This window comes from Eschrichtius robustus, chromosome 17, assembly GCF_028021215.1.
Source record: "Eschrichtius robustus isolate mEscRob2 chromosome 17, mEscRob2.pri, whole genome shotgun sequence".
Lineage (NCBI taxonomy): Eukaryota > Metazoa > Chordata > Mammalia > Artiodactyla > Eschrichtiidae > Eschrichtius > Eschrichtius robustus.
Genome location: NC_090840.1, coordinates 67,877,199 through 67,891,528, shown reverse-complemented (window position 1 = coordinate 67,891,528; position 14,330 = coordinate 67,877,199). Strand labels below are relative to the sequence as shown.

The window sequence follows — 14,330 nt, the reverse complement described above, 5'->3', positions numbered from 1 at the left end:
GTTTGGTGAAAGTTTCTAGGTTTTGAGGAAAGTTATAGACATGAAAGAATATCAGTTAAGGGAAACAGATGCAGGATCGGTAGAATGCAGATAGATGGGAGGACCAAAAAAAACACCTGGTTTGCCTTCCTTGCATAGAACTTGCCAACAGCAAGAGTGACTTGGTGAGAAATCTACTGTACTAACGAGCAATCTTGGGCAAGTCCTTACCCTTTGGCCTGGTGAGCCATCACGTCCTGGTGAACCAACACCTCCTGGGATGCCCTAGATAGAGCAAGGACAGGAAAATGGCAGAGTTATCGAAACCAATTACCCTCTCACCCAGCTTCCCCGAAATAAATCAAGGCCTCCAAACAAACCTGATAGCATAAAGGTGAGGCCTTCCTGACTGAGAATTCAGGACCCAGATGTTATTCACCAGAAAGGAAAGAAATGTCCCCCACCAGGGCTCACCCAGCTCGGGAGTATCAGTAGGACCGTAAGAGGGGGCTGAAGTAAATGAATACACGCGAATGGTCCTCAGTGTAGAAACCACTCATTGCCAAGATCACAACTGACTTCAGAAGCTACAGTCTTCTTTCTTCTTGGCAAAGCTCTAGAGCTGAGAGCAACGGAATAAAAAAATAAAAATAATACCTGTGGGCCAGGAAGTCCAGTCCCTCCTTTCTCTCCTTTTTCGCCTGGCATTCCCTGAACAACCAGAAGGACATGGGGTTAAGTTCACATAGGTAAATAGGTAAATTCTCAGTCTTTTCTTTTTCTCCACTGACTCTTTTAACATTTCCAACATTAAATTGCTTTCACACTAACATCCAAATACAGCGTATTTCACTTTTCACATAAGCTACACCACCTAGGTGAGCATGCCTATGGACCAGAACGTTTATATAGCAGAATAGTTTAAACACAGTGTATACAGTCTGATATGGCTAAGCTCATACTGTAAATATGTGAGGGGAGTCGAATATTTCAGTATGATTTATAGTTTAGGTTTTAAAGCTTATATCTCTATATATTTTTGTTTTGTTTTGGCTAGAAATTTGTAAGAATGGAAAAGCAAACACAGTACCTGACAAGTAGCAAGACCTCAACAAATAGTTAGTAGTAGTAATAGTGGTAGTAATTATACAAACTGGCATGTTAATGCTTTCTAAGATGTGAAAATAACTCTGGAAAAGAAGACTTCTTAGCTAGGGAGACACAATCATATGCACAGAAAGATTGCTAAAAATGTGCTTAAAAGCATCATGCTTCAAATACTAATGACAGAGATTGGTTTTTATTCCTTAAATCCAGATCCGTCTAGTAAGATCACTGAAAATCAGTGAGTGGGATTGAATTTGTTTTCATTGATACAAACAACTTATACAAAGAAATGTGGCTGTAGAGAGTATTCTGTTTATAATCTAAAACTCAGAGCACCACACTTTGAGGCCTGTTGAGATAAACATCATAATTAAATGGCTTTCATGAAGCTATTTCCACAGTTACTACAAATGCAAAATGAATAACTTAAATTTGTATAACATTTGTCACTTTCTAGATTTTATCACACCCCCTAAGGACTTAGTCAAACAAGAAAAAGGGCCATACATGTCAAGCCCTGCTTTCTTTTCTATAGACGAATTATCTGTGGATATACCTATTCCCTAGGCACATATCTGTTTGTAAAAGACCCCCTTCACTGAACAAAAAATTGGCTAATGAATGAAGTCTCAATCATTACTTTCATTTCTCAGTTCTTATTTTTAGGGGTTGGAAGAGGCTGAGGATGATTATCAAGGCACAGAAGACAAAAGTTCTTTCTATATAACTCATGGAGAAGTGATAACAATAAAACCTATCTGAATGTTTACACACAACTCACAGGCATTCCTTGAATGGATAGACCACTTGGTCCTTGGGGTCCAGGAGGACCCTGAGGTCCTGGAGGGCCTGTTTCACCCCGAGGGCCATCTGGTCCCTGGAAGGCAAGAAGTCATCCCAAAGGTAAGTTAAACCCTCTGGTACCCAGAAATATCTGCTACCCAGATATTTCTACTTACGGCTTTATAATTTATTTCATTAACTAATTTTTCCTAAGACACAAATCACTCATAGGATAACAAGACACCAAGCCTCGGATGATCCACCTCCCAGGCAAAGTGTCATCAGTAAACCAAAAGAGTAAACACACGGTAGTTGCTGCAACTTCATTTATTTATTTTTGCTTACATAAATAGGAACATTGTGCCAATTATGTGAGTAACTAGACGCCCACACTCCACAACAAATCCAAAAGATGTAAGTGATCCAAGACCACTCTCTTGGTTTGTGAAGGTTCACACCATCCAGCCAAACTATAGTCTCTCCCCCTTCACTACGGTGAACTATCTATCTCTGGGGCACTCCTCTGCGTTTACTGAAGACATTGCCTCCCTTGTAGTGTATAAGAGATGGAGCCAAGACATCAGGTCTCTGCCTGAGAAAATGTGTCACAATCTCAAAAACTAAAACAAAACAAAAAAAGAAGATATCTTATGGTCTGAGTTTTGAGCTGCGTAGTACCTGATTAATTATCTTCAGCCTTCTTTCATTGACTTCTCCCCTGTAAGCCTGCCCCCACCCTCCGCATTCACTCTTACCTTGCTCCACTTGTTTCCAATTTTCTAGTAAAACAACATTGCAATGTTCTCTTCTCCATGAATAAATACTATGCAAATTTAATAAGTCACCATATTGAAGCAGTAAGTCAAGCAAGATGGTTGGAGCGATGATTCGGAGCAACATGGTGAAAATGAGATAGTAAATTATAAAGGGCCTTGAATGTCATGCTAAGGAGGGTGAATTGTATTCTCAAGGCAATCACACTTGACTGCAGGTTTTAAGAGTATGATATGATCCAGTATAACTTTAAAGAAATGAATCTGGGGGCAGATGTGAAGAATCAATCAAAAAATCAAGCCACTGGAGCCAGAAGACCAATTAGAAGATTTGCCAAAAGCCAGGTACAAGATGATGGGGCCTGAACTCAATTAGTGGCTGGGCTTCTGCCATCCCTTAGGGCACCTTCGTGCAAAGTAGAAAAATGTGTGCCTTGACATGGATTGGCACCAACTTGGTCCTCTTAGTTGGTGCCTTTGTACAGTATACAACCTGAACCACCACACTTGGTGGCCTTGGGCAGTGAGAATGGAAAATAGAGCTGTGTGTTTGATTATACAGTACATGGTGGGAGGGGAGAAGGAGGAGGCTAAAACCTGAGAAATTACTTGGAGGACTGCTGCCTAGTTGTGATTCAGTCCTTCCTTGATACATCTTTTTTGCAGATAGAGGAAAAGAAGACTATATGAGCAAGAACTACCTGAGCAACTAAACCACTTGGAACATTGACACTCTATTTCTGACCCAGAAACCTTTCTTTTCACTTAAGTTACTAAATTTTTTTTTTGATGAAAAAACACAAGCTTTTAAGAATAAGGGAAAAGGCTTCAACACAACTTTCATAACAACATAAGGAGCTTTAAACTGCAAAGGGTAAATATTACTTAACTCCAAAATTATATTATGGCTAGTGATGAGAGAGGGAGAAAGAACATTACCTTTGGGCCTGGATCACCGTGTTGACCCTTTGGTCCTCGGAGTCCTGGACCACCCTGGCAAACAGATGTTAAGTATTAGCACAAAGACAAATCTGAAAGCAATATATTTCATTCATTTTCCTTAATAATATGGATTATGTAATTCTCATTTTGTATAAAGGCCAACACATTGTGTAATGGTATATGTGCATCACGAGCCTGAACGGGAAATCTACCCCCCAGATTCACCTCCTCCTGCTGATGATTACATAGTTTGAGCAAACTTTCTATGCAAAATCCCTTTAAATTAAAAAAAAAAAAAAGCTACAGGATCTTTTAATTGAGTGTGTAAGAGTACAGCTATTAATGACGCAAATAATAAAAATATACTGTTAATCTAAAATTATGCAGGTCCTATACCAAGACTTTGAGATTAAATTATTTAATTAAATTGTAAAAAGCATATAAAATAGTAACAATTTAATTTTCTTTATTTACACCATAAAAAGCTAATTAGATTAGTGTTTCTGAAACTTCAGGTATTTGCATTTTCCCCTCAAAATTTTTGTCATATTAATGCACTGCCTGTATTATTATTTAATAGCATTTTCTTTATATACATACATACATATGTACATACATAATAAATATGTATATATGTGTATATACATTCTTTGTAAACATATTCTTTGTATATGTGTATATACATATATGCAAATATACTTTGAATATTTTTTAATTGACTCATATTTCACTTAAATCTATTTTAAAAGCAAATATTATGTACTATAGTAGATGGAAAAACATATATATACGTAAGTATATAAGTATTATATAATACTTAGTAAGTATATAAGTATTCTTATATACTTACTAAGAATATAAGATAAACCTAAAAATATGCTATAAATAATGTTAGTAAATTTAGCTAGATTTTGTTCCTAGTGAAGTCTGTGAGCAATGGGTTTGCTCTCTGTTAAAAAGGGGCATGAATAAGTATTAGAAGGGTATGGGCACCAGTCTGAGAATATTGTTTTCACTTGAGCAGAATGATGAAAAGATCATTGAAAATGGAATAGCTTTCTCACTATGTGAGTCCAGTTGATTTCCTGCTCTCTCCATGACTACTGAAAATCATTTTGTGTACCATCAGCAAAACACTTGCTTCACTTGGGAAAAGACTGGATCAGGTGATAGTTAAGGCTTCTTCCAGTTTAGCAATTAAATTCACTCCCCCCCATCAATATCAGTTGGATGCTTACCTTCCAGACTTTTAAAATACAATTAAAAAATTATGTTTTATGTATGTGTATATGTATCTATAGAAAATATTACCTATTATTAGTGTTTTTTGTGGTATTATTTGATATATATAGATTGCATATGTGATACAACACTTTTCATATATTTCTGAGTTAACTTAATATGTTTTTCCATAACATGACTAACTTATTCTAAATGAGTTGCATAGTTATCTGTACAATGGATAGTTTGTTTAACCATTCTTTCGTTATTGGAAATGGAGGAGTTTTGCCCACAATTTGTTGCTGTCTAAACGATACTACGATTAACATCCTTATACCATGCCCTGAGTACAAACTTTAAGATTTAAGTACAAATGTTAATATTTAACATATCATCAAGTAGAATTTTAAATGAAATTTAATGGATAGGCAGATATATTGCCAAATTGTGTTCCAAAAAAACTGTGCCAATTTATTCATCTGCTAGGAGTTTGAGGGTCTCTGCTTCTCTAAACCTTATTAGCACTTGATATTGTTAAACTTTGCATTTTTATGAACCTGACTGGTAAAAACAATACCTTACTCCTATTTTGAGTTTTATTTCCCTTAAAACTACTGTGATTGAGCATCTTTTCATGACATTTGTCCATTTGCATTTTATTTCAATACAACTAACAATTTATATACTTCACCCAGTTTTCTATTGGGTTACAAGTCTTTTTCTCTTTAATGTACAGAAATTCTTCATATATTTGGATGCTACATCTTTAACTGTTATAGATGACGCAAATGTTTTCCCCAACTGTGGCAGACACTGTTGGTTGACTATCAAAGAGTCTTTTCTGACTCCCTTCTCCATTTTATTTTTCCAGCTATAAAGACAGAGATTTGCTTGCTCAGCCTCCTTTGAAACCAGGAATGGTCATGTTAACTGGTCTGGGCCAATTTGATCAAGAAGCCACAAGCCTAAGGAAAGCATATTTGGAAGCTGGAACAAGCTTGGGTCTTGATAAAGTTGTTGAGCAGCCATATTTGCTTGGGATCATCTACCTTTAGGTCTTTTGTTGAGCAAACAAGGAATGTCCAAATGCTCCAATGATTTACACCACTGTGTTAGTCAAATTTTCTGTTTCTTGCAACAAGCCCAATGCATCCCAATTAACATACCCATTCTGGCACATCTCTTTAATTTTGTTTGCTCATCTTAAATGATTGGTTTTTAACTGAAGGTTTTGTCCAAATGTGGCCATTTGGCTCACAGATATTCATACACGATGTACCATGTCTATAAATCCAGGAACCTTTTTATACTTCTAACTTATTTTCCACCTTACCCCTAACCCTTATCATGGAGTAGATGACAAGAATTCAACAAATGTTTGTGGATATAAACTTCTATCCTTTTAATAAGAAAGGGTTAGTCTAGGCAAAAGAAATATGGTTCTTTCACCCATGGCTTCCTATGGCTTTTCTAGAGTTTTATTGGCACATAATACCACTAAATTCTTGAGTGAGAAAATAATCACGACTATGTTAAATCATCAGACGGGGTTTATTGCATATTGTTTGGGATACTATTTCTTCAATGGTTTATTATACTTTAAATATTTGAAAATGTCAATAGCTTTTCTATTTTACCTCTCTTTCTCTCCAAGTCAGAACTCAACCCTTCTCTTTCACTTCTCTGCTGCTTTTTTTTCTCATTACGAAGTTTGACTCTTAGGTCATATGTAAATATTTTATAACTTGTTCCAGCAACATTGCAGATGAAAAAACCTGATAACCCTCCAGCTAAAAAAGCTTATTAATGCCACTTAAAATAAAATAAACATCATTCTAATTAAGAACTGAATCCTTAAATACCAGGAATGAAGAAGAAACAAAACACTAGAGCAGTAGGCACGTACACCGAGGCTGCCTTGAGGGAGGAAGGGGAAGATGCTTGAGGTTTGCTGGAAAATGTGTATTGTATAGCCCACACAAGGCAGTGAAATGTGAACTGGGACCTGTGAGAAGTGGAGGAAGCATAGAATATGAAACATCCTTTAAAGCTGAGGAACTTGAAAGGCTGCACTCTGAATGAGCTGGAACAACAACAACAAAAAGTCTCACTAGCACGTGGAGGATCAATATGTTGTTTCCACTTTAGCTGCGGGAGGGGCAGTAAATGTCTCCACTGAGAAACACTACCCAGAAACGGATTCTCACACAATCTAGGGACGAGAATTTACACTGCCTGTGAGGGTCAAATAAAGCCCCAAAGTCAAACTTTTAAGGTGGTTTTCAGCTGGTCGGACACCTAGGAGCTCAGCAGAAGCAGACACATACATTCTTTCGAAAAATACAGATCAATCTCGGGCTCAAACGGTTCCCAGAGATAAAATTTTGAGTAATGCAAACACAAATATACACCCCCAAAAAATCATAAGGTATATGTGGAAACAAGATAGCACAAGCAGGGGCTTCCCTGCTGGCACAGTGGTTAAGAATCTGCCTGCCAATGCAGGGGACACGGGTTCGAGCCCTGGTCTGGGAAGATCCCACATGCTGCGGAGCAACTGGGCCTGTGAGCCACAACTACTGAGCCTGCGCGTCTGGAGCCTGTGCTCCGCAACAAGAGAGGCCACGACAGTGAGAGGCCCGCGCACCGCGATGAAGAGTGGCCCCCACTCGCCGCAACTGGAGAAAGCCCTCGCACAGAAACGAAGACCCAACACAGCCATAAATTAATTAATTAATTAATTAATAATAAAAAAAAAAAGATAGCACAAGTAAAATCAGCAACAAAACAAATGCAGCATCAGAGCCACATATTGAAATTATCAGATAAATAATGTAAACCATATTGAATATATTTAAAGAAAAAATTGTTTTAGAAGTGTTACAAAAATAGAAGAGACTATACAAATGACCAAAAGGTTTGAAAAGGGTTATATATATATATTGTTTGTAAGAGTTATATATATATATATATATATATATATATATATATATATATACACACACACACACATAGATATGCACGCAATTAGAAAGCAAAAATTGAGATGACAGATATAGGAATATAAACCTAAATAGGTTAATTATTACAAACAATAGAATGGACTAAACTCTAAAAAAGTTGTAAAACCAGATTAAAAACAAAATCCTGGCATATGCTATTTAAAGGGACACATCTAAAATATAAAGACATAGAAAGCTTGAAATTAAAAGGATGAAGCAAACATATACCAGGAAAATAACGCAAAAGAGAAATGTTGACATAGCAAGTCACTAGAAAGATAATTGCTGTAAATTTTTTTGTACCTTATAACATAATCTCAGGATATTATAATACAGGTTTACAAACAACTTGACAAAGGTGGGGAAGATTTTAAACATCTATCTTAGTAATTGAAAGATAAAGAATTAAGGCAGGTAAAGAAGATTCTAAGAACACAATTTACAACTTGATTTGCCGAATATTTATATTTAGAATTAGAGAACAAACATTCTGCTAAAGCATACATGGAACATCTGTAAAACCTGACAAAAGGACACAGAGCAAATGTTTTAGAATCAACAAATGTCAAAGAATTGGTACTCTACAGACTCTCTTCCATGATAAAGTACAATAAATGAATACATCAATAAGAAAAAGATAAAAATTGCACACACGATTGGAAAATTTTAAGACACTTCTAAGAAATCATGGCTGAAAGAAGGGATAAAGAAAAATATAAATGACAATAGCTCACGGAAATATTAAATTTGACTACATTAGAATAAAAATTTCTAGACAATATACCTTGCCACAAACAACAACTAGCAAGTCACAGACCAGGAAAAGATATTTGCAAACCATATCATTAATAAAGGATTAGTGTCCAAAATACATAAAACCACTGACAAATCAATGAGAAAAAACTGCACAACAAAAACCCAGCAAACCGTATAAATGGGTATTTACACAGGAAGAAATCCAAATGGTTCAGAGACAAATGAAAAACTGCCCCATCTCACTAGCAGGGAGAGAAAGCCCTATTTTAAAGAACAAGGACAGAGTTTTACAGTCATCATAAGTGAAAGCTCTCACATCTGGCAACATCAGACAGTGCTGGTGAGAGGTAGGGCAACTAGACCTCTCATACAGAGTGTGTGGGAGAGGATATTGGGACAACCACCTTGAAGAGCAATTTGGGGTTTTTTCATGGAGTTGAAGAAGCACCTTCTCTTTTCTCCAACAAATCTAATTCTAAGTGTTATTGCAAGAGCACTTACTCAAGCACTTGAGTAAGCAAAGTAAGCACTTGAGTGAGCACTTACTGCAAAGAGACATACAAAGGACATTCACTGTAATGATACTGTAGTAGGAAAATACTCCACAGTAATGGGTCAATAAACTCTTGTTTATATAGTGGAATTCCTTACAGAAGGTACAACGAATAAACTAAACAATGTGCATTAACCTTGATAAAGTTCAAAGACATACTTTGGGGTGCAAAAAAGCAAGCCACACACAGTCAAAAATAAATCTTTGTTTTCAATTCCCAGATTAAACTAAAGACAACTCCTTACATCTGATCAATGAGTTATAATGCACAAAATATGTTTATACATATTATCCTGTGTATTCTTCACAATGCCAGTTCAAGAGGTGAGTGCTGTTTATACATGAGGAAATGGAGGTTCACAGTGGCTCCATGACTTACCTAGTCTTATTTAAATTTAATGCTTTTACCATTAACTCCACATTTGCTTCTTTGGGATAGAGTCTTTTGTTTAAAAAAAAAAAGTACCAATATTCGGGTCTACGTCCAGAGCTTGAAAGAGTGTTCTATGTGCCAAAGATAAAGGAGAGACTGCTGGGATATATTCCAGATATATTCAGCAGGTTCTCTTCCTTTTTGTTCAGTTCGGTAAGTGTGCTACACAAATGAAGACAAACTATGTTGGTGGGGCCAACCTGGGGCAAATGTCCATGCTGCACGCCAGCTGTCAGCGAGGGGTATCTACGCATGCGTGCTGACCGCACCGGTTGCCAACGGCAAGCCACGTGTAAGCACAGGTCCGCCTCAGAACAGTCCTCCTGCAAGGTCTGGATTTCATGTGCTCCGGCATCTTCTCCCTGTTTTCTTTGTCTTTCTGCCTTGATATATTTGCCATTTCCTAACCAAAGACCAGCTATATCATACTTATCTTAAAGAAACGCTGATAACCCCAGGTTAGCAGGTTAAACATAAGCATTTAGACATATTACGAAAGATCTATCACGGTCAATTCAAAGACCCAGAGAGTACAATTATATACATTTTATATTTTTAAAAAATATTTTCTTGCCTATTGGGTGTAAGATAGACTCAAGGATATATTGTTCAACGTGGGGAATATAGCCAATATTTTATAATAACTGTAAATGGAAAGTAACCTTTAAAATTGTATAAAAATTTTTTAAAGACCTATTTGTAGAGAAATATAGACAGTTACCAACCTGTGCTAAGAATTTTTAAATGTCTTCTTTGAGTGAAATATGATGTAAATTAGCACAATTTTGCAAATTAACATCAACACCAACGATAAAAACCCTTCATTTTGTAGTATTTGACCAAATGAGAAAAAGTTATGTTTACTTTTTACATGTATGTTTACATGTATGAATCTATATATATACAATGTTTATAAGAAAAAAATGTTTTCTTTCTCTCTCTCTTTCCCTCTCTCTCTCCTTTCCTCTCTTCCTCTCTCCTTTCCTTCCTTTTTCCTTCCTCTCCCCTTTCCCCGCCCCCTTCTTTTCTGTATGAAGTTCCAGTCAGTAATGGAGAACTTCATGCTCACATGGGGTACTTTTCCCAGTGATTTTGAAAAACCTCCCTTCACATGTCAATGTTGATATAGAATGGGCAGAGGGGATGTATGCAAATCTTACAGCAACAAGCAGGGGGCCAATGTTTGAAACATTCACACTGAAAATAAGCCACAGGACTTCAAAGGGAAGATTCTGAATAGATAGCACTGTGAGACATAGCATGGTGCAGCAGTTAAGAGCATCATCTACAGTAGTCATGGAGACCTGGATTTGAAGAGGAGCTCCTCCAAGCTGTGTTCTTTAGGCAAGTTACTTGACCTCTCTGTGCTTCAGTTTGCTTGTAGGATTAAGTGAGTAAGTATTTAGCACAGTGATGGGCACAGACACGCAACAAGTGATAGTTATAAATATTATTAAAGAACATTTTAAGTTCAAACTAGGCAATACTTACCGGTGGGCCTGCTGGTCCCAGAGCCCCTTTATTGATTTCAGAACAGGAGCAGGAATGTGGAAGCTCTGGGCAGGTCTCCTCATCCCTCTGAGGAGAAAAAGAAATAGCGTAACTATTAACAAGATGGTCTATACAAATGGCTTTCTGGACTCAAAGAAAACACTTTAAGACACTTCAAAAAAATTTATAAGTGAGCATTAGTCTAGAAAGGCAGAGAATATTCTCTTCTGACCACAAAATCTTTTCTTGAAAGAAACAATGAATGGCTGTCTAGATCATCATTATTATCAAAGGACGTTGATAAAACGAGCTTGGGAATCCAGGTGAAGAAAGAAAGGCAGAAGTGGGTGCAAAAAAAAATTCTGGTTACTATTTAATTCAGTTGGAGAAGTAGTACTCTATGGACTAAAGGTTCGGAACACTTCCTTTGTGTTACAACATTTTTTTCCATTTCAAAGGATAAAAGAAAACTTGTTGGAATAGTCCATCAAAACAACTGCATCTACACTAAAGCAAAGAAACAAAAGAAAACAAAAACAGTGCTTAAACACATCATCCCTGTAACAATTTTAACTACTGCTCACCTTCTGTGACTGAAAGTAAGAAAACATCACAGCATCAATCTAAAGCTTTGGGATAGGAGGTCATTTCCTCTTGGAGAATTTTGCTGCCAGGTAACACTACAAGATAGATGATGAATACCAGGCTGAATGTATCTGAATGAGTTACTGGAGTGTAAACCAAGACAGAGCACTTGCTAAGGGCTATTGAATGATCTGTGAATATCACATTTGGAGTAGCAGCCAAAAAGAAGTCTGCCCTGGGATAAGAAACTACAGAACTTCGAAGGGTTCATCTGTCCCTCTGGATAGAGAGAAAGTGAGCTTCATTTTCTAAGACCCTGGGAAACGTAATGTTAGAGCTGAATAGAGCACAGATGATAATTAAATTATCAAGATGAAAATAATCTCAGTCTCTGAAATATTCACAACAGAAACCCAAAAATTTTGAGCAAAGAGCCTTTATATGCTTCTCGCTAAATGTTGGACGATAGTCAAAATTTCAGCTCATTACAGGATAAAAACCCTGCTAACATATCTGGCCTGATATCTTGGGCAGCTTGAGTGAAATACAAACTTAAGTATCCTGAAAGATCCCCCCAAATTAGGCTGACAGCAGGCCTCCTATGACCACAGACTCGGGAATGGTTTCGCCATGGCTGTTGACTGTGTCTCCATCCATGGATTTCTACCACGGGATTTACACACCTTCAGTGATAAAAATGAAAAGGAAAGTTTTGAGAAGGGCTGGGTCCTTCCTAGGAGATGTGGTGATCACATTTTCCATAAGATTCTGAGTGTTTCCCTTTACAGTTTCCAATCTACCTGCCCATAAGCATAACATCACAGTGTCTCTGATGTAATTCCTCACCACAGTTTAATGGAAACTTATTTTGATGAAAAAAAAATTTATTTCCTTCTCAAACATAGTCACCGTGAATTTACTGCCTGCAACAGATGATGTGATCTGGTGTAAGGTCTTAAAAAAGCAAATCTTTTAGACTTGATGAAGTCTTCCCCATGCCTATTCAACCAGTTGCATTCTTAAGATATGATGCCTGTCCAACCATAACAGGGTCAACATTTCAGCTCACTGGTCCTAAAGATCCTTAGTTATGAACAATCTGTTTATATATATACAGGTACCCCCTCCCTGTGAATTACACTTGGTATTAATAATGAGAAAAAGTGTATTTTTCTAGCAGCCTTGCATAGGTTATATAGATTATGCCTATGATTCCCAAACTGTGTGGAAAGATGGCCTGGGGCAGTACAGCAAACTCACGGGGGCACTCTGAGTGTTTAAAAGAATTAAGAGAAACAGCAATATTCGGCACCCATTGGACTTCGTAGGAACGACTAGCTCAAGGTAGTTCACGGTTTCAACACTAGATTTTGAAACACTGTTTTTGATGTCATATATTTGCACATCTGGTTTTTCAGCAGTAGCTATGAAGGAAAGCAAGTACCATGGGGAAAATCAATGTGGAAAAAGAAGTGAGAATGGTGATGTCTGATCAGATTCCAAGACATGAGAAATAGTGCATTCTCCACAGGCACACACATCCCATTAGTAAGTAGTTGTGGTTATTTAAAAATAAGTACATCATTTAAAATTTTCGATTTATGTTTATCAACTTTTCATACAGCTACTGAGTTGTTAGGACGTAAAGACTTAGGAAGATGTTTGGACCTAATGGCCTTATGTATGGAATTGTTACGTATTTCTTTGGGCTCAGGGGTGCCATGAAAAAAATTATTGTGACACCAAAGGCTTCAATGAACCTGAAATTTGGGAACATCTGGACTCTGTAAAAGGCACCCTGTGGAGCTGTGGAGCTCCCACCGTGTATGTCCGTGTGTCCTGCTGATTCCAGACACACCTCCTTCTTAACCTCTTGCTAATTTTCATCATCATCATCACAATGAATTATCTGTGACATGAGTTTTGTGAAACAGCATTTCATTTTCAGGGAAAATTAAATATAACTTTAGAAAACTTCAGTGAAGAACAGACCAAATAACGAAAGAAGAATTCTTACCAGGCCAGGAAGTTCACAGCATTTGTCTTTATTGGCCCATGATGTGGAACAAACAATATCAAACATCTGTAACTGGAACTTCAATTTAAAAAGAAAATTGTCATTCAATAAAAGATATATAGATACATTGTGTTTATAATTATAATGATTTCATAGTATGTATTACATAATAGAACACCAATACATTTATAACATATTACAGTGAATAAGTTAAAAAGTCATTCTAACAATATCAATCTTTGCTCCTCAAACATACAGTGATTTAAGATTCTTGTCAGCAGTGACTCCATCCACCATCCAAACCCCCTTATTTAGCACAATTCCTCCTTCCGTCTCTACCTAAAAAAGCTTAGTGCCTCTGTTGAAATCCTCCCTGGCCTCCCATCACAGTTACTCCAAGTGCCTCTGTAATCCCACAATGCTCCATACATCTTTTATAGCATATGTCCCACCATACAGTACAATTATTTATATTTTCTTCTCCTCAGACTGGGAGGTCATCAAAGAACATAGCACCACTTATGCATCTTTGTGCCCCCTATCATAACATGTGGCAGGTAGAGAATTCCCTGGTGGTCCAGTGGTTAGGACTCCATGCTTCCACTGCAGGGGGCACGGGTTCGATCCCTCGTCGGGGAACTAAGATGCCACATGTCACGCCGTGCGGCCAAAAAAAAAAAAACTTGTG

General features: G+C 37.1%; 1 protein-coding gene across 5 annotated transcripts in view; it reads right to left on the bottom strand.

The window, feature by feature from the left end:
• Positions 1 to 14,330, bottom strand: part of COL14A1 (collagen type XIV alpha 1 chain) — a 242,711-nt gene that overhangs the window by 55,028 nt on the left and 173,353 nt on the right. For all 5 annotated transcript variants that reach the window (XM_068525322.1, XM_068525320.1, XM_068525323.1 and 2 more), the window contains exons 35-40: positions 13,643 to 13,720; positions 11,041 to 11,127; positions 3,582 to 3,635; positions 1,868 to 1,963; positions 637 to 690; positions 211 to 264 (exon numbers count right to left, since the gene is read on the bottom strand). In XM_068525322.1, coding sequence (XP_068381423.1) covers positions 211 to 264; positions 637 to 690; positions 1,868 to 1,963; positions 3,582 to 3,635; positions 11,041 to 11,127; positions 13,643 to 13,720 — 423 coding nt within the window. The remainder of the gene's footprint in view (positions 1 to 210; positions 265 to 636; positions 691 to 1,867; positions 1,964 to 3,581; positions 3,636 to 11,040; positions 11,128 to 13,642; positions 13,721 to 14,330) is intronic.